Raw genomic sequence first — 21,928 nt, forward strand, 5'->3', positions numbered from 1 at the left:
TTAATTTATTCATATTTAAGATAATTTCAGTATAGTTGTAGTTATTTAGCATTTTGGTTCTTATTTTATGTATCTTAGGACTTTCTACCCCTCTGCCCCCTTTGTTTATTACTGACTGGTCTATATTTATTTTTTGTAGTGACATTATTTTTCTGTTTTAAATCTTCATTTATATGTATTTTATTCATTTAAGCTGTTTGCCAATGGGATTGTGTATATCATAGAGTTATAATCTGTTTTAAATTAATTCTAAGCTGACTTCAATCACAAAGAAAATATTTGTAAGCCAACTTTACCCACTTTGTGATACTGTTGTGAAAATGGCATTTTTTTTTTTTTAAGTTTTTGAGACAGGGTTTCTCTGTGTAACCCTGGCTGTCCTAGAGCTCACTTTGTAGACCAGGCTGGCCTTGAACTCAGAAATCTGCCTATCTCTGCCTCCCGAATGCTGGGATTAAAGGCGTGTGCCACCACTCCTGGCTGAAAATGGTATTCTTATATATTTATTGTGTACTCATTTACACAGATTTATAGCTGCTTATGATTTTGTCTTTTAAGCTCTATAGACAATGAAAAGTATATAAGGCAAATTACAAATTACTGTTTTTTGTTTTTTTCCTAATCCATGTATTTTTGGGATTACATTTTGGGTTGCTTGTGTTTTGTTACTTAGTCATTTGTTTCACTTCAATTTCAATGCAAGGTACCCTAAGATATTTCTTGGATCGCACCCATTTAGTAATGCATGTGTTTAGCTTTTGTTTGTTTATTTATAAACATCTAATTTACCTTCATTTTTAAAGGGCACTTTTGCCAAGTATAAAAATCAATTGACAGAAGTACTTCTCCTATTTTGAATGTTTTATTATTGCCTCTCACTTTCCTCTGAGGGACCTTTGGTTCCCTGTACTGATAGGTCTCTTCCCGTGCAACTTTCAGAGTTCTTTGAGGTGCTCAGCAGCTTGTTTGTTATGTATCGTAGTAGATGTTCAGTTTTCTGCTCCCAGGAACTCATTGAGCTCCTTTTGTACATTGTTGTTCCCTTATATTTTGGGATATGTCTGCTTTATAATTTTCCTTCTGTAAATCTAAACACACACACACACACACACACACACACACACACACACACACACTGGTTCCTTCGAATCTCTGGACTCTGAATTCTTTTTTTCAATCTTTATTTTTTTATTTATTTTTGTCTCTCAGATCCAGAGACTTTCATGACTGCTCTAAAGTTCATTGATGATTTTCTGTGCTAGTTACATACACTGAGATTTTTTTTCCCTCCCAATTTATTTATTGTGTTTTCTGCCTCTAGAAAATTTCTTCCTTCCCTTCTCCCTTCCTCTCTCCCTCCCTCCCTCTCTTTCTTCTATCTCATCCCCTCTTTCCTTCTGAAACAGAGTAATCAAGGTTTTCTTGTCTGATACAGATCTTAATTTTCTGGAGTTGCTATAAAATTATTTAAACCTCCAGGTCTTAACTTCACCACAATCACCAGAAGTGGCTTTTTCCTCTGCAAAGTGAGCAAGAAAATCTGCTTTAAGCATTGATTGAGGACTTCCATCACACCTGCATATTGAATCTCAGCAACAACAACTATGTTATGCAACGTCTCATTCATGCTCAGGAGGAAGGAGTGCTGGACAGGGTCTGAGAATCTGTGAATCATTATAGCTTATGGTCATTACAACATGCTGAACTGACTTTTGTCACTTGAGCCCTTTATATTTAACAGCCAAGTGGATTTCCTGTTTAATAACGCTGTTCCTTTAGCTTTTATTGTGAGCTTTATATGTGTGTGTGTATTTATATCTATATATATATATACATACATATATATGTATATACATGTATATATATATGGAAAAAATATATATGGAAACTGCATTAAGTTTAGTTTTAATGACACAACAGTGCACATTTTGTAGTAAATGCTCAAGTTTTGCCATACTACCGGAAGACACAGACCTGTGTATTACCCAGCTGAGGCTGAACAGTGATGGGCACTCTACAGGTTCCTCAGGGTCCCCTCAAATCAGATGGCTCACCTGAGGATGCTTTCATTACTTTAGGGGAAATGCATTTAAAACACAGTTAAACAAATATCCTCAAAATTTTTCATATAAGCAATGGAGTAGTTATATTTTCCAACCTTTTTTTCCTCTGAGATTCATATGTAATACATATGCAATTTAACATAATTATAATATATCATAGTTTGTCTCTGTCTTATTGTTCCTATAATTTTTTCATAAAATGTGCATACCTGTGGGGCAGTGAGCTGTGCACAGACAGCCTGGTCCTCAATTGAGCACAGGCCTGGAATCCTGGTGACCCTAAGAGGCAGAAGGTGTTCAGCCACCCCTCCTGGGCCCCTAGCTCCCGTGACAGCTACAGCTTCCCACAGTCCCCACCCCCACCCGCCAGAGAGGTATGTGGTCATCAGTCAAATGATCCAAGCTCCTGGTATTGTGTCTAGACTCCTCCCCACAATTACCTGGCAACAGCCAGGATGGCCCAGCCCACTATAAAAGGAGCTGTTTGCCCCCTCCTCACTTTCTTACCTCTTATTCTCTTGCTCTCTTACTTTCTTGCTTCTCTCATACCCTCTTGCTCCTCCTCTCCCCATTCCTTTCTCCTTTCTCTTCACATGGCCATGGCTTCTACTTCACTACTCTCTCCTTCTCGCTGCCTTTCTACAATAAATGCCTTAAAACCATGGACTGCCTCTTCTCATTAGAACCCTCTGTGCTGGAGCAATGGAACAGGTTTCCCTCTAAAGAGCTGTGTCTAAACTCCCGTCAGGAGGCCTCCCTATGCCCCAGCTACAGCCACCACCAACCCAAGCTGCCTGCTGAGCAAGCTGCCTAGCTAGCCAAACTCTCTCCTCCCCACAGGAACCTGTCAGAGATCTCTCCTCCCGGCCCCTTTCACTTCAGCCCCAGGGCCAGAGTCTGCCTGAGGGTCCTCACTCTGTTCTCAGTTCTTCCCTGACATACAGTGGTGTCTGGGATGACCGAGAGTGAGAACCTGTTGTCCCTAGCCTCCATGTGGCCCAGGGACCCTAGAACCGGCTCTTCCGTGGTACCCAGCAGCATCTGTAGTGCCGGAGAGTCGGAGCCTGACTCAGGCAGGTCCACAGGGACCCCAGACTGCCCCTTCCTCACCCCCAGAGTGGGATCCAGCAGCTTCTCACAGTCTAATGCCCGCCCAGCAGTGGCCTGGGGTCCATGCAGTCAAACTCTCTCTGTCTGCCTTGCCTAGTGGTCCTAGCTCAGAGCAGATGTGGGACCAAATGCTTTCAGTTTTTGCTGTTTTTATCTAAAGGCTTAAAATTTGAGGATTAATTTCTTTTAGGATATATTAATTATTTTTGTATGTAACAGTTATTTAAAGAAATATGACAGGAGTGTAAATGCTGTTATTAGAATAACACACAATACAAATGCATCCCCCTATAAATGTTTCACTGTAATAATACATCTATTTACAAATGATAATTATACATTCCTAACCTGGGGAATAATAGGAAAAATCTGTATAAATATATTAGAAATGAAATGTGTGCTAAAAACTAATGCCACATGAAGTGTGAAAATAGGGTGCCTGAATTTAAAGGTACAGTGTTCAGGAAACAGAACCATTTCCATTTTTAGTATTAATATCTTATAAAAAACACAATTTCATTATTTAAATTACAAAGTTTTGGCCTAGAACATAATTTAAAACTCCATTTAGGTCTTTCATTGCTAATTAAGAAATTAGACCAAGACATGGTAAATCAAATTTGGTTTGAGATCATCTACATTTGCCAGCTTTTACTGCAATCAATAAAATCCTCACATAAAACTCAATATGAGTCAAATTTATGTTCCTCAGTAGGTATGCCTTTAGAAGAATGTTAAGTCGGGGTGCTAGAGAGACTGTTATTACAATCCCCTAAATATGCTGATTTAGTAAGCCTCATCTCCTTTTGTAAGATATAGATGAACTCAGTTCTTAGAATAACTATTAGGGAAGGCTCTCTATTCTATAGGCATCGTGATGGATGACTCCTGTTGATAACTGCTTCAGGCTACACCTGTTTGTGGGAGTCCCTTCCTTCTGCACAAGCTGTATATCTTCCAAGGGCCAGGTCTCAAATAACTCACTGCTCAAAAAGATTGATGGAGGCAAAATAAAATATAAAATATATACTTCTAAATCATGGGACCCAGCAGCTCAATGGAAATGGTTTTTGAAGACTGATGCCTTGGTGTCTAGAACAACCTAGTATTACTGGGTCTACACAGTGGGATAGAAGTCACTTTTTAATGACAAAAGAATTTATCATTTTTTTTTCTTTACCCGAGTGTATCAGACTTAATTCTGGGGTCCTTCCATGCATTCACTCTTTCTTACTTGATCCTTACTGCTAATTTGTAAGTAGATTTAAGTTGAGAGTAGTTATCTGACTTGCACAAAACCTTAGTGATTCTAACACAAAACTGTTTTTGCAGTCACAACACTTGTCATGAAGTCTCTTTGGATTATTTTACTTTATTTGAAATAGCTTTCCCTAGGCCTAGTAAACTAAGGTTTATTATGAGGTTATACTCTATCTATCTAGTTATGTATTTATGTATTTATCTATTTATCTATCTATCTATCATCTATCTATCTATCTCCAAATCAATATGTAATATATATGTTAATATGTAATACATATGGAAATATATGTATGTATATATCAGCTTGCAGGAAAAAAAAGTGGCCTCATTTCAAAATGATGACTTGCCATTTGTTAAGCTCAGGTGACTAAGCTGAATCATACATTATTGAGTCAGTAGGCCTGGGGCGGAGGGCCCACATTATGTCCTTCTAACAAGCTCCCAGAAGGTGGTGTTTATCCACACACACCTCCAGGTCTTATCCTGCTCTTCCTAAAATAACCAATTTTTGTTCTAGTTGCTCTCTGCTACTTTTCAGCAGTACATTGCTAAGGTGAACTCAACTACATTCCACCCCAATTTGTATATGCCAATGCCCCAGTCCTAGTCTTGAATACAAAATGCTTAAAGCAATTGATTATGGTTGCAGTTAAATGAAATCACATGGATAGATGCTCATCCAATATAACTGGTGCTCTAGCAGGAGGTGATCGAGCCATGACATGCAAAAGAATGCAAGTAGAGTTTAATAAAAGCAGAGGTCTAAGATACAGGGACAAAATACCATCTATACGACAAGGAGAGAAGTCTCAGAAAAACATTCCTGTGGCATGACCATGTGCTTCCTGCCTCTAAGACAGGCAGTGAGTGTCTGTGCCTTAAGCTGCCTACTTTGCTGTCATAGCCTGAACTGCATAATGGACTGAGCAAGCTCCTGTCCTGCTTGTGTCTACTCAGGCCTCTGTTATCACACATGATCACACTGGGAGGGCCCTGTTCTGATTTCACTGGTGACCAACTTGTCACCAGCTTCATAGGCAGCAGCTGTCCCTTTGTGGTAATAGTGACCTCTCTCTTTTAGAGGAAGGTTGTCTTTGGACTCTAAGAGCTCACATTTTAAATTTCCTCGGAATATAATTCCTCCTCAGTTTGCTCTCTTCATTACAGTCTTCCCATCCAGCTCTACACCTCAGCCACTCCTAGATGTTCACTTTTCCCTTTCCAGGTTTCCCACAGGCCCCTGTTTTAGCTTTTGCCATTGCTGGACAGAAATGTAACATCAGTTCAGAATGATTTTCTTGTTGCCTCTACACCAACAGTTCTAACCTGTGGGTTGCAAGTCTTTTGGGGGAGGGTCACATATCAAATATCATTCATATTATGTATTTACATTACAATTCATAATAGCAAAATTGCAGTTATGCAGCAACAACAAAATAATTTTGTGGTGGAGGTGTTAACACAACATGAATGACTGTATTAGAGGGCTACAGTGGTATGAATGTTGAGAACCACTGCTCTACACAGTTCCATCGACATTCTACCCATCTCCAAGGTACCTGTACCAGTCAATGTCCAAACTTATACTGCCTGCCCATGAATTATTTTCTCCTTTTTGTTTTTGGTGTGGTAGTATGCCATTGCTATAGTCAGTGGGCAAACAGTAATATCAGAGTTATTCATGAACCAACCATTCTCTTGCTCTCCATATCCAGTTTTCCCTGGGTCACCATTAGAACATTCTCTCCACTGCTTCTAGTCTTCCTTTAAATTATTTGATCTCATGATTCTCTCTTAAAGAATTTTAATAACTTCTGTTCTCTTGGTTCCAAATTCTGTCCATAGACTACTAAGAAGATACAAAGCAGACCCTGGATCTCCTCCTTTCATATATGACTTTCCATTTCTTCAGCAAGACAAGCTGCCCCTGGCACTCAGCATCCTTAGAACTGCTCATCTCCTTGCCTGCAGGCTCTGTCCTCTTCCTGCTCTGAGATGATCTTTGTGTGAGTTAATTGACTATTCTGTAATGTGGCTCCTACTCACCAGACCATCCAGAAACCTTTTAAGTAGATCTTGTGGTCCTCTCTTACTCTCACAACACAGAGCAAGCCAAATTTAAGTCACTGTGCTTGCTTACTACTAATGCCATTGAAAGGCTGTAACTGTGAGACAGAAAAGCTGGGAACCTTCTCATTTACTGCTCTTTTCACAGGTACTTCATTCTGCTCTGTAGAATGCATGCTTCTTGATAACTGACCAGGTGAATGAGTAGGCAGGGAAGAAGAAGGAGAAGGGGAAGGGGAAGGGGAAGGGGAAGGGGAAGAAGGGGAAGGGGAAGGGGAAGAAGAGGAAGGGGAAGGGGAAGAAGGGGAAGGAAGGGGCAGGGGCAGGGGCAGGGGCAGGGGCAGGGGCAGGAGCAGGAGCAGGAGAAGGAGAAGGAGAAGGAGAAGGAGAAGGAGAAGGAGAAGGAGAAGGAGAAGAAGAAGAAGAAGAAGAAGAAGAAGAAGAAGAAGAAGAAGAAGAAGAAGAAGAAGAACAACAACAACAACAACAACAACAACAACAACAAGAACAAGAACAAGAACAAGAACAAGAAGAAGAACGAGAGAGAGAGAGAGAGAGAGAGAGAGAGAGAGAGAGAGAGAGAGAGAGAGAGAGAGAAAAGAATAGGTAGCTGTGACCACATGGCCTCTCCTTGCTCACATTAGGGTGTCAGAATGAATGACTTGCATGATGTCAGAGGCCCAATCACTATGGCTACAGTCTATCAAAAATGCAGTTTTAAATGAAGGTTAAAGTCACCTGAGTATATTCTTACATCCAGTTTTCACAGACTTTCATTCTGGGTACTTGCCTTCCCTCCACATCTCCTTCATTTTTCCCTACCCCCTCTAACCCCACTCTTGTCCTCCCACCCCCTCACAACTCTGTTTCTCTAAAACATGATTCACTATGTTGGCTGGGTTGGCCTTCAACTCCAGATCCTCCTGACTCAGTTTCTTGAGTGCTAAGGTTAGAGCAGTGAGTACCACCACACCCTGTGGCATTTATTGTTTTGACTGCCACCCCAGCTCCCTCTGATGTAAATGGTCTGTGGTCAGTATTAAAAATAGCTCTCTGGCACTGGTTTCCATGCGAAAGACCACAAAGCTAATGTCGAGTAAAGCTGGGGTGAATGGCTATCTTTTCTATTCAAGCAATTGCCTTGGCCTTTCCCTTCTTCTTCTTCTTTTTTTTTTCCTTCTTTCTGTCATTTGTATGAAGCCTCATCCCTTCTTTGAGACCTGAGATCACATCTAAATTTTTAGCTCAATGGCTTGTCAGGAGTGTTTTACATAAAATCCCTCTCCTTTTTTTTCTCCTGCAATATAATCCTCTGTATTTCCTTCCTAATTGCTACCACTTCTACAGATGGAAAGCAATTTTGGCAGTGATTAATTTGAAGGGTCTGCAACCTCTCCTTTGCTTTTTAAGACAATCCTGTTTGCACAGCCTGTCCCAGGAAGGTCTGCTGTAATCTACTGTCTCTTCAAAGAGCTGCTCCAAATTCTTTGTGTGTCTCTCAGGCTTCACCATGGTGTTAAATCCACAGGACTGTCTTTTCTTCTTTGTCCACATTTCCTTGAACTTCAAAACTCTCCATCCCTGCAAGCAAGGTGGGGAGGGAACATGGATGCTGCCAATTATACATGCCAAAGAAGGTTTGTTTTCCAAGTTAGTTAAAACCAGCAGAGAGCTAGCAGCAGGGTGCTCTGCAGTAAAGAGGCTGCCAAAATAAAATGGAATTGAAATAGACTTGGGCAGGATAATCGCTGGTGGCAGGTGCCAGGAAGCAGGGACTTCTATCAGGGGCAGTGGGAAGTAGAAAGGAGTGTGAAGCTGTAATTCTTGTCACCATGCAGATCAGAGCTGCCACAAAAAGCTCCCGGGGCTGGTGATGAATAGTTCCAATCCTCATTTTCCGAGTTGGAATATCATCTTTGTGTGAAATATTTGACAAGGGTGTGCTTCACTCATCGTTAAGTGTAGCCATTGCCTCAAAGTAATGGTTGGGCATCTTGGATAATTCAGGATGTGACTAGCTTGAGGCAACCTTTCCTGACATCTCTCTCTACAGCATGCTGTGATGAACAAGTCCACCAGGGTTTCATCAATTTCTTCTCTAACATTAGCATCGTTGCTGGAGCCACAATGAACAGGCCACCTGACCTGGCTTCCAGTGTAGTACTTGTGAATAGAAATACTTTAGATTTTAGAGTTTTTAAATATACATAAAAGGAAGTCATGGGGATGAGATCCCAAGTCTAAACACAAAGTTCATTGATGTTTCAGCACATATGTATATAGCCTAGGAGTAATTTTATGTAATATTTGAATATATTTGTTCATGAATTAAAATTTCATATTGTATCATTTTCCACATGTAGTTGGGGCACACCAGTTCTCCATGTGAAAGCAGTGCAGATTTTGGAGTTTTGCAGCTTACTCCATCTTCTTTATAGCTCTCTAAATCTCATCTTCTCCCTAGTAAACAGAAGTGCCCAGGGATGTTGTAAGCAGCCGTATTTATCTCTTTAGACCATAGTGGAAAAACATGACTTTGTTTTGTCAAATATTTAGCCTTTTTATTTCCTCATACTCTAAAAAATTTACTCTGAAATGGAGCCTCTGTTTCTGACTTGAAGGCATCTTTTCTTGATTGTATCCTCGAAATGAAGTCCCTATTACTGACTTGAAGGCATCTTCTCTTGTGTTCTTGAAATGGAGTCTCTGATACTGACATGAAGGCATCTTCTGTTGTGTTCTTGAGGTGGAGCCCCCATTACTGACATGAAGGCATCTTCTGTTGTGTTCTTGAGGTGGAGCCCCCATTACTGACTTGAAGGCATCTTGTATTGTGTTCTTGAGGTGGAGCCCCCATTACTGACATGAAGGTGTCTTCTGTTGTGTTCTTGAGGTGGAGACCCTGTTACTGATTCGAAGATTGTGTTCTTCATCCTCACTCAAGTCCTGCATGGCTCAGCATTTCCAACTCTGTTCTCACCCGAATGCAAAATGCCGATCCACAACGCTTGCAAAGTGAAATTTGCAGAGGCCAACCTTAAAAGCTCTTGACGCATGGCCCTTGAATAAAGTACCTTGCTACTTATAGTACATTGCTCACATAAAAGGTTCAAACAGTCATAGTATGATACACTATGCATAAATCCTGTAAGCAAGATTGACAGTTCAGAGAATGGATAGTCAAAGGAACCAGGAGAAGTGGTGATGTATTATCTATGTAGCTAGGAATGAGCTTAGGAGAAAGGGGAACTTTGGCTGAGGAAGGTGATAGATAAGAACACTAAATCCTTCTTTGATGAATGTCTACTCATTCTTCAGACTTCAGACTATTTCACTGTGGTGGAGAGTGTGCTAAAAAGTGAGGATAAGATGAACTCAGTCAACTCTTTTAAGGACCAAAGTGTCCATCAAGACAAAGATGTATGGTTGTGGTGGGAAAAGCAAGGGGGTGAACAGAGTGCAGACTAAAGAGAGGATTTATAAGCAGAGAGAGTTTTATTTTCTTTTTGGTTATGTTTATTGACTATCATGTGTCTCAGATGCTTCCTCAGGGGGTCCTGTTTGAATTAGCAGAAAAAAAAATTTATTTAAAAATTTATTTAGCTACTTTCAGAAATTCAGAGGGTATACAGTGGGACACATGTATTATTCATCTACAGTTCACACTGCCTCCTACATGCGATTAGAATTGGGGCTTGCAACAAAGACATGTGGAAATCATGTCTAGGCTACAGCAAAGGCACCCAGTACCATTACCTTGACAATTAGTTCAAATCACACAGGAAGCACAGGTTCGAAATCCTAAAGTGGCAGCAAGCATCTTTGTATGTATGTGGCAGTATATGGTATATATCTTTGGTCTCATGAAGGTTGAGCTGTTGTCTGTTCAAAGTGAGCTAAATCAGAAAGATTTTTAAAATAAGTTTTTAAATTAATAATAATAATAATAAGGGTGGTTTGGGTAAGTGATAACCTTGCTCCATGGTGAACTCCTAATCCAGTACTTTTTGCATTTTGGCTTCAAAGAATGAAATCAGTGACACAGCAGCTGCTGAGGCTCTGGAAATGTCAGTGGCAGGACACAGAGAAGACTGCTCCGTGAAAACCTAGTGATTTTTATTTTTAGATTTTAAGAAAAATGGCATTATAAAAGCAATATGGTCATTAACAAGATGAGCAGACAAAGTTTTATTAAAGTTTGCCAAGACAATGTTTTGAAATCACCCATGAAATTATTTAGATTAAATGCAGCCTCCTCATAGTCTCTGTTTCAAAGAAGTAAATATCACTAACTCATTTTGAAAAATATAATTAACCAAAGTTAAAGATCAAATTTATATATCTATATCACAATATTTATGAAATAACTATATTTTGAGATTTATGCTGAGTAAGTAGCTATATAAGGACCACAGAAATATTGTCCTGGTTTTGGCTTTTCTTTCGATTCTGGTTTTGGAATTCTATTTTCCATCTTCTCCTCTATTGTTTCCTAAGAAGAAGACACTTGGTTTTGTTGTTTTAGTTAAAAGGAAAATAGAAGTTGTAAGTATAAGACAATTTAACCATGATTTGGGCAACCTTCTCATGATTAAAAGTATTTTTTTTCAATTCTCCTGATTTTTAATTTTTTTAATTAGGTATTCTCTTCATTTACATTTCCAATGCTATCTCAAAAGTTCCCCATATCCTCCCGCCCCACTCCCCTAACCACCCATTCCCACTTGGCCCTGGTGTTCCCCTGTACTGAGTCATATAAAGTTTGCAAGACCAATGGGCCTCTCTTTCCACTAGGCCATCTTCTGATACGTATGCAGCTAGAGACACGAGCTCCAGGGGTACTGGTTAGTTAATATGGTTGTTCCACCTAGAGGGTTGCAGATTCCTTGGGTACTTTCTCTAGCTCCTCCATTGGGAGCCCTGTGATCCATCCAATAGCTGACTGTGAGCATCCACTTCTGTGTTTACCAGGCCCCAGCATAGTCTCACAAGAGACAACTATATCAGGGTCCTTTCAGCAAAATCTTGCTAGTGTATGCAATGGTGTCAGCATTTGGAGGATGATTATGGGATGCATCCCCGGGTATGGCAGTCTCTAGATGGTCCATCCTTTCGTCTCAGCTCCAAACTTTGTCTCTGTAACTCCTTCCATGGGTGTTTTGTTCTCAATTCTAAGAAGGGGCAAAGTGTCCACACTTTGGTCTAAGTTCTTCTTGAGTTTCATGTATTTTGCAAATCATATCTTGTACCTTGGGTATTCTAAGTTTCTGGGCTAATATCCACTTATCAGTGAGTACATATTGTGTGAGTTCTTCTGTGATTGGGTTAGCTCACTCAGGATGATGCCCTCCAGGTCCATCCATTTGCCTAGGAATTTCATAAATTCATTCTTTTTAATAGCTGAGTAGTAGTCCATTGTGTAAATGTACCACATTTTCTGTATCCATTCCTCTGTTGAGGGGCATCTGGGTTCTTTCCAGCTTCTGGTTGTTATAAATAAGGCTGCTATGAACATAGTGGAGCATGTGTCCTTCTTACAGGTTGGAACATCTTCTGGATATATGCCCAGGAGAGGTATTGCAGGATCCTCTGGTAGTACTATGTCCAATTTTCTGAGGAATGGCCAGACTGATTTCCAGAGTGGTTTTACAAGCTTGCAATCCCACCAACAATGGAGGAGTGTTCCTCTTTCTCCACATCCTCAAAAAGTATTTTTAAAGCAGAACAAAGACTGAATACTAACCCATCTGTAGCTGTCCAGCAGCCATGGATGAACTGGGTTACCTGGAAGTGGGGCTGGGAATGAAAAGGACAGGGTACAAGAGAAGGATGAAGTCAAGACAAAAAATCCTGATCAAGGTTCAAAGTTTAATAGTCAGCACTGTGTTTATATAAGGAGAGCCCACAGACGCATCCTTTGTTTCACCTGGATTGAGTTACAAAGCAAGCTCATCGGACAGTCTACTCCTGTAAGAAATTGACTCGACCTGGGTCTTTCTGGTCCAACTGTGGCAAACAGTTAAGGTCTATTTAGCCTGCTCAAGGCTGGGGGAAGGGCATGCCCGTCAAATAAGTTAAAGAACTGAGGGACTGTTACTTGCCACCAATGAGAAAAGAGTTCAGATGAGCCACACTGGAATTCAGGCATGTTGACATGCCTTAGGTCATGTCTATATGAGAAATTTACAGAATTCAAATCCATCTTAAAGGTAGCTAGTTATTTTATTAAAACATATTCCTCAAGGAAACACACATCTGACTGAAGTTTCCCTGAGCTCACTGGATTCACCCCACAGAGTTGATGACCATAGTCCAGGCATTTAGGCCTTTTCATATCTATCATGTAGAAACTCAAGTTTATGACAAGTTTGCTGAAGAGAAAAACACTCATACTTCCCTGAGCACCTTGGTCCATCTCTGTTATGTGTCATAAGATTCCTTCAGGTACTCCAGCAGTATTCCTGCTTTCCCCCCCTTCCTAAGCTGTCAACAGACATCCCTGTTGACACACTGGCTGCCTTATGGAAAAATACCTATGACCTGCCAGGGCCTGTGTTCTCCTATGTTGCTTCATTTGTATCTGTGACTCCAAGGTCCTCTGAGAGCCTTATTTACATACTCAATGTAAAGACCTACAGTAGAATTAAATAGAAATAAAGACTATATTTTATTTCTTAAATTTTAATTTATTTTATAACTTTATGTAAATCATATTCAATTATAAATATATGAAATACTGAATGGCATGATGCATCTGGAAGTGCTGAGAACTGAACTGAGGGATTTTCATAGTCTCAAAAGTTCTCTGCTACTGAACTACATCATCAACCCTCCTACTATGCTTGACACAAAGTCTTTGCCTATGTCCTCAAACTCATGGTCCTCCTGCCTTAGCTTCCAGAGTTCTGTATTATAGGCTTTAGCCCCCACTTCCAGCTTTTACTATGAGATTCTGAATATCCATCTCTAGGAGAAGCTCTGTAGTTGAATGAACTGAGAATTATCTTGTTTGTATCTCATAAAGTGTTCTTCATTTTTGAACATAAATATCATTTTCACAAAAAAAATGATTGTAGATAACAACATGAATGTTCAGTTTTGAAATAATACAGAAAATGGTGAAGAAGAAATGGAAGTAGCCACAGTCTTGGCACACAAATATCAGCCTGCATGTAGGGTAAAGTGGAGCCAGATAAGAAGAACCTCTACTGTGTGACGTAGTATATAGAGATGTAATAATTTGACAAAAGACAATGTTTCCCTGAAAGTAACTACATTAAAATTTTAGGTTTTTCTTATTTAGTCTTTATTAGATTTTTTTTTAATTCTACATGTGCTATTTTGTGACATTTCATACTATATGAGTTTTTCTGTAGGCACAGGTCTTGATGCCCCTTGTCTTGGTTAATGTGCTGCTGATGCTGTGAGCCACGTATACTCTGATGCTGCAGGGCTGTGTCCCTTTCCATCCTTAAAATGGAATTCTCTTCTAGGTCTCTGTGCAAACATTGTCTTTCAAATGGTAATATAATTCTATTTCATTGTTCTTATTCATTTATAGACTTGAATAATATTCTCTGTATGGTAATTGTTAAGACAGTAATGCATCCCACTGTTGTACATTTTAAGTGTACTGATCCAAATCCATACGTCTCTTCAGACTGCAATCTGTAAGTGCTTACTCAATGTCACATGGGAAAAATGCTCCACTTGCTATCATGTGAGCTGCAGACAGAGTCCAGACATATTGAAAGGTTTGTGTAAAATTACCTTCTAGCATTACAGATAGGATGAATGTGAAAGGTCAATGGATTTGGAATTTGGCCTTGGAGGGCCCATCCTCATTTTGCATAAATCAATAACCACAAACTGAAAAACATGTGAAGCCTTAAATATTTATTTTTAGTCCCAAACATTGAGGGTAAGAGGTGCTTAGACTGCAGTGTGGTCTGTCCTATTAGTCCCATGTGTTAAACAGTAAGCTGTTTCCAGTTGCCTGCTGATGTTTCTGGTAAGTTCCAGTAAACCACCCCACTCAGCACAGCCAATGGACCTCCCATTTTGAATTAACATAGCTCAGGAATTGGAAATAAATTCAAGAAGAGCTATGTTTCCTTTATAGACGTTATTTTCCAGATCTGTCCTTTCACCAGGAATAACTAGACCCTTTCTCTTGAGCACTCTGTAACATTGGGTGTTAACATTGTTTGCAATCTTTGTCATTTAGATGAATTGAGGAGCCAAATTACTGCCTTCTCTTATAATATATATCAATTGGCTATTTTAAAATTTCTGTGAGCTGCATAATCAGGCACTTTATGAGTATTTTGTTTTGAGCACTTCATCTTATTAACATGAAAGTATTAAACTGGCAACACGTCCATCCTAAATCTTCCAGAGTGTCCGTGTTGTAGGTAATGTGGACATCATACAAAAAGCCCACGTTTTCAGCTCAGTGCTCCACCAGGTGCTTGTATTTGAAGAGTTACAGTTATCTCTTTACCGCTTGGGGAAAAAAAAATCTTTGGACATTTTCCCTAAGCAATTTGATGGTCTGAGTAAATGGAAATACATAATTGTAGATGTAACTGGAGTCCTTGAATATAATTGCACTCATAAGTCAAATAAGACAATTCATAACAATTTGGTCCAGCATTTTAATTTTGTCTATTAAATTATTCATATGAATGCTTTTATAAGTTTAGCCATGAATATTTGAATGGTGGCTGATTCATAACTATAATGTATCTTAGCCTTTTATTTTTCCCATTTATATCCAATTAACTTATATGGAAAAGTGGAGCTATATTTCTTGATAGGAGACACACCTTTCTTATACCGACTTACTGAGGCTGTCTGATGAACATTTACTGTAACTGGAGGTCAATATTGTGCCTGGTTTTGATGGTTTTGTTAATATCCTAATAAACTTCATTATGTGGAGAGAAATTATTTTAAATCTGTCTGTGTAATTGAGGAGATAACATTCAGAGGGATTATAATGATTTTCAAAAGTCACACAGTATGAGTGAGGACTCACCTCCAGGTTTTTGAAGGCTGGTTTTATCCCACCCGACTACGGTGATCACAAGGCTCATCAGTGACCGAGGTCACTGGCAACATGGACTGTATTTCCCTGTATTTCTCCATCTCTTCATTCACACTCATCCCATGCCCAGGACAAACTTTCTGATTAGACATTTGATGAGTTCTTTCTTTGAATTTAAATGACAAATTATGTTGCCTGTTGCACACATGTATGGGAAGGTGCATAATTTATGAGTGTGGGTGGTCAGATGTGATGTCAAAAGATGATGCATAAAGGTATGTTTGTGGGTGTGACTTCTTATGACCATGGGAGTGATAAAAATTGTCATAGGACCTGCCTGGAGACCCTCAGTGCCTCCTGAAACAAAGCAGAACAAGCCATTCATCTAACAGAGCTACTTTGTCAAAAGCCAGCAAAATCCTCAAGCCATTACCTCAAAAATTGCATCTAGAAATTCAGAAAGCATACAACCTAATGTCCTCCTCAGATCTTTGATCTCCAGTAGGTTCATGTGTGTAGCTGTCCTAGTGCAACTGCTTGTAACACTGCCAGTAGGTATTGTGCAGCCTCACAGAAGTGAAAGTGTCACGCTTAGTTTAGTCCTTTTCTAGCACTAATGCCCCTGTATTGGCTGAGGTAAGTGCTTTATGAGAGCCACATCTGGGCCACCATTGATAATGCATTAAATATTACCACAGCCAGGCTCAGCAGCAGGGGAGTCAGAATGAGCACATTCATTTGTCTGAGCTTCAGACGGCTTTCTGAAGTGATGCCAGGAAGTTGGCATTTTTAAAGTTTCCAGATAAATCTGTTGTTTAGCCTCATTTAAAATCCAGTGCTTGGGGCTCTGTGCTTTCAAGCCTGCTTGAACAGTATGATGTGTAAGACTAACCAGAGAGCACTGTTGGGAGGCATCTCGAGTCCTGGGTAGAGAGCTGTCTTGGCCTTTCTTTCTGACCACTGTTAACTTCCTGTCCTGCTACATGCTACAAGGACACCCTGTGTTCTGCTATCCCAGACTGATTTAGAACACAGTGCATACTAGCTACATCTCCTGCTTTGACTGTCTGTTTCCAGACTGTTTGAACTTTCTCCTTCCTACACAGAATGGTTTTCCTATCTGGACCATAGTACTATGTTCCATTGTGTCACATTATTTCTTTTCATGTTTATCCCAACCCATCTGGTATGTGTTTCTCTTTTTTGGGGAGGGTGGAACCAAATAACCCAATACCTGCCATATCATCATGTAATACCCCAGATATATAAAGAAATGATACAGATATGCAGTTTCACACCACCATGCATCAGCAGTGCTGGTCTTCTGAATCTGGTCTCCCACAAATAATTGCTCCTTCAAAAGTGGTTTCTGTTTTATTTTACTGTAGAGCTAATTTGCCTTTTACTTCGCTGATTGTGAACAGGACAACCAGTTCCTACAGCTGCTCTCTGATGTCACTACTTTTATTACAAAATGCTTCGCGCTGGGTTTGTTTTGCTTGAAGAACCTTAGGCATTGGGAACAATTGCTCATGGGGGTGACTGAGCCAGTCCATTCATTCCACATTACCAGGTTGAAGCCTCAGCCCTAGGCTTGCCTTTGTTTTTGTCAATGGCAGTCTTGTCAGGAAGCTGTGGCCCACTTCCTTGGGACAAGTGTACAGAGAACATATGGATGACTACAGATGTTCTCCATTGAGGAATACTTGTAGAGCCACACATAACTGGTCCACAGCTCACATCTTCCTTTCAAATTCTATGTGCCATCTTACATTGTCCTGGAAGCTGTCCACAAAGGAAGGTGGGAAGGGAAGGATTAATGAGGGCATGGAACTTTTGGCATCTGTCCCTGGATGGAGAGAAGCTCTCTTCTCTGTAGGTGAAGGTGGAAGGAACAGGAGGAGCTGTGGCAGGTGGCATGAAGGAAAACAGGTGACATGGTCCTTTCTGATATCCCACACATTCTCACAATCCACAGCTTTCCCAGGAAAGACTCAACTTAATGGCAGAAGAGAAGAACAGGAGGGATGAGGAGGAAAACGGGTGCTGAAGAGAGAGCATCTCTTCAGTATTCCTCTCCTCAGCCAGCTCAGGCAGAGGGGTGGGAATCACAGAACCCCTGACTTCTGTCTTGGGTGTTTCAGAATTCACTTAGGCGTCAAGCTTCATTTCAACTAATAAACACACCAGAGGAGGTCTATTCTCACTGGCCTCATCAGAAGCAATGTCAGAGAGAACACAGTACTACTTTGTTCCTATGTTTAGTGTCTGTAGTCATAGTACCGTGTCCAGAAGAGGGATCCGGGAAGCCCAGAAGTTGTTGTCTGGATAGAGAAGTTATCCTTTAGAAGTATGGTCCAGGGTCCCTACAGAATAATTGGAGATATTCATCAGAACCGAGTAGGAGTGAGGAACTCCATCCATCTGCATGCTGCTCACTTTGTCTATCTTTCATCCCCTACAGATGTCTCTCCCCTGAGCACTCCACCAGAAGGGGCCCTGCCTGAGCCGATAGGTGGCTGCCAGCTACTTCTGGGACAAGCAGTGGCACTCCTGAGGAAGCGGCTACTGCATACACTTCGAGCCTGGAAAAGCACCACCTCAGATTTGTTACTGCCTGTGCTCTTTGTGGCCTTGGCCATGGGCTTGTTCATGGTGCAGCCTTTGGCCATCACGTACCCTCCACTCAAACTTACACCTGGCCATTACGAGACTGCAGAAACTTACTTCTTCAGGTAAGAAACATCTTTTTTTCTATTGATTAGAAGCTACTTTATGGCTGTGTTGTTGTAGAAGCCCAAGTTGATGACGTCATACAGCAACGACATCAATTTATTTATTTTTCTGATATCAGGTAAGAATTCTCATATAAGTAGAGGACTTGCCTTGCTTGATTAAGGCTCTGGCTTTGGTTCCTAGCCCCTCCCCACTAATATGAACACTATTATTGTTTCTGAGGTCAGAACACAAGTCTAACCTGAGAGCTTCTTTAGAGGATTGACTTACGGCAGCCTTTAGACAGGACTGGTCCTAACCAATGAATCACTGGCTCCTTCTCACACAGCCAAGAATCTCTTAGGAAAGAGGAAATGAGGCGAAGAGATCTGACACATCCCAGCAGCTCTCAGCAATAAGTAGGAGTACTAGATATGTTCTCAACACTTTAGCATTTTTGAATAGTATCTAAGTGTATATTTTACAAATCCCCACTCAGTTGTTTTTAGGACAAAGACCCCCAAGTGCACATCTTTCCCAGCCAGACACTATAGAGATCAGGCTGATCTGGATCAAGATCATTAACATTTTCAGGTCTACAGGGTAGATTTGTTGGTAAAACACTGAGAAGAATATGTTAATTTATACAGAATTTTCTCAGGGTGTCTGGTTTGTAGTTAAGACACAGGATTTGGCACTTTGGAAATTATGCATCATCTCTACCCCAACTTGCCTGTTTTCTCTCCAGAGTCACCTTCAGCGCCCTTGTCACAGCCCATTCTCTTTAGGACTAGTCAAGTCCCATGGGATTATATCTTAGGGTAGAGCCCACCTGATTACCTTTCCTTGGGGTCCCTCTTCCAAAAACCTCACCATCTCAGCTCTTTATACACGCTGCAGTTTCTCTACTCCTCCACTGCTCAGTCTCTTGGGCTGGTTCCATACGTGAGCTACAGTGGACAGTCTACAGTAAACATTGATGTGACAGTAGCTCTGTGATATTTTAACTTGGAGATCTTTGAATCAACCCAAAAGAGCTGCAACTGACAGATTCATTCTTTTATTTTTCTCATTGAGTTCTCTTTTATTTTAAACATAAATTGACTTCACTTTTTACAAAATGGTCACTAAGGTTTCTCTGGAAATAGGGTAACTTGGCTAGATGTATCTTCTTTTTAATATTTTACAATACTTATTTTTATTTTGGAGATTACAATTTGAATTTAATATTTTATACTATTTAAGGTTTTTTTTTTGAAGGCCACAATTTACAGTTCTACTTTACCTACCCTACCTTCAAACCTTCTCATATACCCCTCCATTCTGTCCTTTAAATACATGTCCTCTTCTAATTGCATGCATATGTGTATTTGTATATACCTATATACTTCCTAAACAGTTTACTATTCAGTCCACATAACGTCACTGTGTGTATGTTTTCAGGCTTATTTGGCACTTAGTTGGTGTGCTCTTCCATGCAGAAGACCACCTCTCTCATGTACAGCTTTCTTCAGTTGCCTATATTTGTTTGTATGGGGTTGAGGGCCCATTCTTAATATTTCTGAATAACCTCCATGCTAAGTTCCAACATGGCTGAACTAGGTTACATTTCTACCAACAGTGTTTCAGGGCTCTCTTTTGTTCCCTGTCTGGCCTGCATTTGTTGCAATTTGTTTTCTTAATGATTGTCATTCTAACTATGATAAAATGGAATCTCAGTTTAGATTTCTATTTCTCTGATGGCTAGCAAAATTGAACATTTTTTATGCTTATTGATCACTTATATTTCATCTTTTGAGAGCTGTTTGCCCACCTAATGAGCATGCATAATAATTGGTTGTTTATTTCCTGGTTTAGGGTTTAGTTCTTTGAATAATATATATATATATATATATTATAATACATACACATATATATTAACATCAGATGAGCAACTAGCCAAACTTTTCTCCCATTATCATTATGTCGGCCCTTTCCTTCTCTGTGAAGCTTCTAAATATCATGAGATCCTATTTGTCAGTTGCTGATATTATTTCTTCAGCTAACAAGACCCCATTCAGAAAGTTCTTGCCTTTGCTTGGGTTGGAAAGATTTTCTACCCAGCCTCCCAGCAGTTTGACAGTTTCTGATTTTACATTAAGATATTTGATCTGTTTGGGGTAATATTTACCAGGTAAGTGTTAGAGAGACAGTTTTATTCTTCTACATGTGGATATCCAATTTCTGTAGTATCATTTGTTGAAGAGGCTACATCTTTTCTAATGTATGTTTATGTTTTTATTTTTATTTTTATTTTTATTTTCATCCTGACCAAAAATCATATGTTGATCCCACTGTGGCATTTTATCTATGTCCTTTACTCTGCCTCGCTGAGCTGCATGACTGTTTTTGTTCAGTACCACACTGCTTTTGTTCCTGTGGCTCATACCTTGGCATCAGGTATGGAGAGAACTCTAAAGCTTTTCTTTTGCTTGAGATTTCTTTGACTATTTTTGCTTCTGTATGATTTTCACATATACTCTTTTTTTTTCTATTTCTATGAATGACATTGGAATTTTGATGATGATTGTATTGAATCTGTAGATTAATTTTAATAGGATGACCATTTTCCCAGTAGCAATTCTTACCTGTGAAGGTGAGACGTCCTTCTTTCTAGGATCTTCTTGATTTTTTTTCCTTTGGTGTTTTAATGTTTTCACGGTAGAGGTCTTTTACTTCTTTGGTTAGTTTTAATTCAAGGTTTTGTTCTAATATTAGATCAATGTTTACTGTACAGTGTCCACTATAGCTAAAGTATGGGACCGATGTAAGAGGCTGAGCAGTGGAAAAATAGGGGAAAAAATGCAGCTTGTATAGACAGTTGAGATGGTGAGGCTTTTGGTAGGGGGTCCAAGAGAAAAGTTACTGGGCCACCTGTGCTCCACTCAGAGAAATGGGAATGAAAGTATTTTCATGATTTATTTCTCAGTATGTTTGCCATTGGTATATAGGATGGCTACTGATTTTTGTATGTCAGTCCTAGGTGTGCCTGTCACTTGCCAAACGTACTTATCAGCTCTAAGAGTTTCCTGGGTGACTCCTCAGGGTCTCTTACGTACTGAATCATGTTATCTGCATATTAAGATTACTTTGAATTTTTCCTTTTATAATTGTATTTCTTATAATTCCTGTGTTAGTCAGGGTTTCTATTCCTGCACAAACATCATGGCCAAGAAGCAAGTTGGGGAGGAAAGGGTTTATTCAACTTACACTTCCATACTGCTGTTCATCACCAAAGGAAGTCAGGACTGGAACTCAAGCAGGTCAGAGAGCAGGAGCTGATGCAGAGGCCATGGAGGGATATTCTTTACTGACTTGCTTCTCCTGGCTTGCTCTTATAGGACCAAGATTACCAGCCCAGACATGGTCCCACCCACAGGGGGCCTTTCCTCCTTGATCACTAATCGAGAAAATGCCTTACAGTTGGATCTCATGGAGGCATTTCCTCAACTGAAGCTCCTTTCTCTGTGATAACTCCAGCTGTGTCGTTGACACAAAACTAGCCAGTAGAGTTCCTTTTTTTTTTTTTTTTTGTCAGACATCAGACTGCTTTAGCTAAGTTTCCATGCATGACAATGAATAATAATAGAGATACTGGACATCCTTCTTGTATTCATGATTG

General features: G+C 40.0%; 1 protein-coding gene across 2 annotated transcripts in view; it reads left to right on the forward strand.

Annotated features, from left to right (window-relative positions):
- The window catches only part of Abca13 (ATP-binding cassette, sub-family A (ABC1), member 13), a 492,930-nt gene that overhangs the window by 300,503 nt on the left and 170,499 nt on the right, over window positions 1-21,928 (forward strand). For both annotated transcript variants that reach the window (NM_178259.3, XM_006514706.4), the window contains one exon: window positions 18,017-18,287. In NM_178259.3, the coding sequence (NP_839990.2) occupies window positions 18,017-18,287 (271 nt within the window). The remainder of the gene's footprint in view (window positions 1-18,016; window positions 18,288-21,928) is intronic.

Source organism: Mus musculus, chromosome 11, assembly GCF_000001635.26.
Source record: "Mus musculus strain C57BL/6J chromosome 11, GRCm38.p6 C57BL/6J".
In the NCBI taxonomy this organism is placed as follows: Eukaryota; Metazoa; Chordata; class Mammalia; order Rodentia; family Muridae; genus Mus; species Mus musculus.